Here is a 3,517-nt window from a genome sequence, read left to right as displayed (position 1 = left end):
TGAGGTCAAGATATCACTAAGCATTCCCAGTCAGCTCATGCTCATAATCACTGCCAATTAATTGGATTTTGTTTTCCTCTGAAAGGAGCAAGTTAGTGAAGCCTGTCTGCTTTTTGATATCTTTCTCAGTTGTCACTTCAATCCTAATACAGCAATCCCGAACGGTATACTCTGACCTCTGCTAGTCGAGTTGGAGCTTTTATCAGGGATGCACTTAGCCACTTAGACACTTGTGTTAATTGCGGGCATCTTTCGTTAAATGGTTTTGGCATGCCATGATCGCCTAAACCCCTCTGTCTGCCTCTCTCTGTGTCTGTCTGTCTGTTCCTTCGCACCCATCCCACCTCCCCCCGCTTAGTATTGACTTTGCCCGGGCCTTCCATGACCCTGGACTCTTCTCTTTGTCAATTCTTTGATGTATTTTGTCACCTCTAATTATCTGTTTTTCCCTCTACATTTTCTTTCCTCTCTATGTCCCCGTCACCATGTCTTTCCATCCTTCTCTCTCTCTCTCTCTCTCTCTCTCTCAGTTTGACTCTGACGGTGATGGAAAGATCACGCTAGATGAGCTGAACAAAGCTATGAAGGTACTCCTAGGGGAGAAACTGAAGAAAGGCGAGTTGGAGGAGATCCTTGCCGACATTGACCTCAATAAGGACAGCACCATCGAATTTGACGGTGAGCAGACTGGGATAATGATAAAGACGCAGAGTGAGGCAAAGAGCACGACATGAGGGAACGGCCCAACGGTGCCGGAGATTAGCTCACACACAAACACACACGCACACTCCCCCCCACACACACACTCATGGACGGACGGACAGGGTGCAAAACATAGCCTCGGCCCGTGCCTCTCGGCCTAGCGGAGACAAACAAAAGGTGTTTTACAAAGTTATCTTAAGACACAATTTGAGTGAATGTGAGGGGACAGGCGGAGGGAGGGAGAGAAAGCGAGAGTAGAGGTGTGGAGATGCTGGGGCCGGGACGTATGACAGTAAGCTGGGTCCTTCTGCATGTGTCAAAGAGAGTGTGAATACAGAGTGAAGGAGTGAGAACAGACAGAAGGGGCCAGGCATACCCTGAATGTTTTTTTAATGGATGAATGAATGAGAGAGGACAGGAGGAGAGATAATTGGGTTCACCACATGAACCCTATTGTCCCTATTCTAGGGTGAGGTGAACATTCAGCGAAAATAGCAGATCTAGAAGCTCACAATATGTTGCGTTGTGAGCTTGTAGATTGGCTATTTTGGCCAGGATATTTAGTGTACAGGGAAAAAAGGAGGGGACTGTTTATAGAGCCCTGGGGGACTCCGGCCAACTAAGTACAGTATATAGAGTTAAGTGGTTAAGTAAGTTGAAGCAGTTGAAGAGTACTGTAGAAAAGGTCAACAAATGTAATTAGAGAAAGAGTTGGGTTGAAAGACAGAACGGGAGACAACAAGGGGTGATATGACGCAAAAAGGTGTGAGGCAGGAGATAGGAAGTCAAGGTGGGTTGGTTTAAAGGGCCAATCCAATCAGTTGCACATTAAGGCAATCAATATACACATGCCTGGATGCCTGAGGCATGACACCCACCGCTGGACGGTTCAAGGACGTCGTTTTACAGAAATTAAACTAACACATATGACCACAGGGAGGACATTAATAATTCATCAGCACATGTATAGTGGGACAGATGACAACACGCTAACACACATACACACACTTGCATGCGCGCGCGATCATGCCCACGTGCACGACCACCATGTGTGTGCATCATGTGTCAGTGATTACAGGCAGCAGACCATTGAGGGCTGACTGGTGTGATCCAGTCTCGAATTCTGATCCCCTTCGCCTTGTCCCATTGATCCAATCAATTACAATTATCAGAAACACACAAATGGGCGTGTCAGTCTGAGAAGGGATCAATAAGCATGTGCCCCACATTATCTCCAATTAGCCCCCAGGGCTGCACAGCTGGCTTATCCATCTAGTTTAGCTGCATGGCTGGAATGCCAAACTGCTCCACATGGCTAACAGGCATCCACTGAAGCCAGCAGATAAGCGAGGAAATAGAACTTTTGTGAAAAATATTCAATCACAAAGCTCAACATCAAGCTCGTCAGCATAATGATGACTCATATGAGTCTGGTTGGTTTAACCTGGATATATACGTGGATATATACGTGCAGCAGTGCTTTGAGGAGAGTGGGTTAGTGTGGAATTAAGTGTTAGTGCTGGATCAATCAATGGCTTCATTCCTACAGCCACAGACGTCTCTCACAGCAGTTATCTCAGAGAAAAGAATGGGAAATGAAACAAGTGACTGACTGAATGGCCTTGATTAATCTGCCTCAAGCTACAAGCAGTTAGCACAGCAATGTTCTGATTGACTAGGAGGCAGATCAATAGCTATCTTTTATTTTTAGATAGGTCAATCCATTGTGGTTGATACATCATACTAAGGTGCTCAGTGGCAAATGGTTAGCTTTAAGAATCGGACTGTTTTGATTCAAGTATAGACAGATGTGCAGCAACTCATGCGATACTATCACAGAAGCGTATGTACATAATAAGGAAAGTAAGTAGCCCATATGGCAGGAGCCTATCTCCCGTTTCTGTAGCGTGAGGCAGTGTGATATACAAGTACACCCCCTGGACATGACTCGACTCGAGTACTGTATGTTGCAGGGACTTTTACCCCCAGTCCAATCATTGATGCTTAGTGTCAAGCAGGGAGGCATTGGGTCCCACTTTTATAGTCTTTGGTACGACCTGGCCAGTGGCTGGGGGATTGAACCCTGACCTCACAATCTCCGGGTGGACACTAACCACAAGGCCACTGACTTGAACATTAAAAGGAGTCAATAGCATTAACTTTCAAAGTTGATTAAATTCAAAAATCTGTCATTTAATTATACACTTTTCTGTGCTTTTATTTATAACCCACTCCCTTCTTGCGTTCAGTTTTATTATCTTGGTATGAATGAAAAGAGCATTGTAAAACTAGCTACAGTATATATATATCACTGTGATCTTTATTGGTTCCGAGTGCAATTTAATTCAGGCAGGTTATGCCTCCGTTAAATTAGGGATATTGGAATTCAGCATTCGTCTCTGTCTCCCCCTACAGAATTCTTCATGATGCTGTCTGCGCGGTGACCTTATCACTCAAATACAAGAATGGAGGAGCAAACAGTAGTGTTAATGTAGACTGCTGTGGTTCATTCATAACCGAGTTGTCTTCTTGTTGTTCTGTGATACTGTGCTTTCTGAAATGGTTGTAAGATAAGTTAATAAAACAGATGTGTTCATTTTTTCGTATTAAAAGTGATTGAGTAACTGCAGAGGGCAAAGGGTGAGTTATGAAACCTTTGTTACATAGTAACAATGTGGAAGTACTGCCGCCCAGTGGTTACAAGCTGCATAGCAATGTCAGAACATGCTGTTCTGAGGAAACTGATGACATAATGTCCATGTCATGTTACTTAACTCTTAAAATTCCATCTCTTACACAATGAATACATTGAGAC

The 3,517-nt window shown here is 44.3% G+C and overlaps 1 protein-coding gene across 1 annotated transcript in view; it reads left to right on the top strand.

Moving 5' to 3' along the window:
• Positions 1 to 3,434, top strand: part of cabp4 (calcium binding protein 4) — a 5,901-nt gene extending 2,467 nt beyond the window's left edge. Inside the window, exons 4-5 of the mRNA XM_080444657.1 lie at positions 531 to 678; positions 3,118 to 3,434. Of these exons, the coding sequence (XP_080300783.1) occupies positions 531 to 678; positions 3,118 to 3,146 (177 nt within the window). The 3' untranslated portion in view covers positions 3,147 to 3,434. The remainder of the gene's footprint in view (positions 1 to 530; positions 679 to 3,117) is intronic.
• Positions 3,435 to 3,517: the final 83 nt, after the last annotated feature.

The sequence above is a fragment of the Gymnoscopelus braueri genome (assembly GCF_963280865.1).
Source record: "Gymnoscopelus braueri genome assembly, chromosome: 2".
In the NCBI taxonomy this organism is placed as follows: domain Eukaryota; kingdom Metazoa; phylum Chordata; class Actinopteri; order Myctophiformes; family Myctophidae; genus Gymnoscopelus; species Gymnoscopelus braueri.
This window is presented reverse-complemented; position numbering and strand designations above follow the sequence as displayed.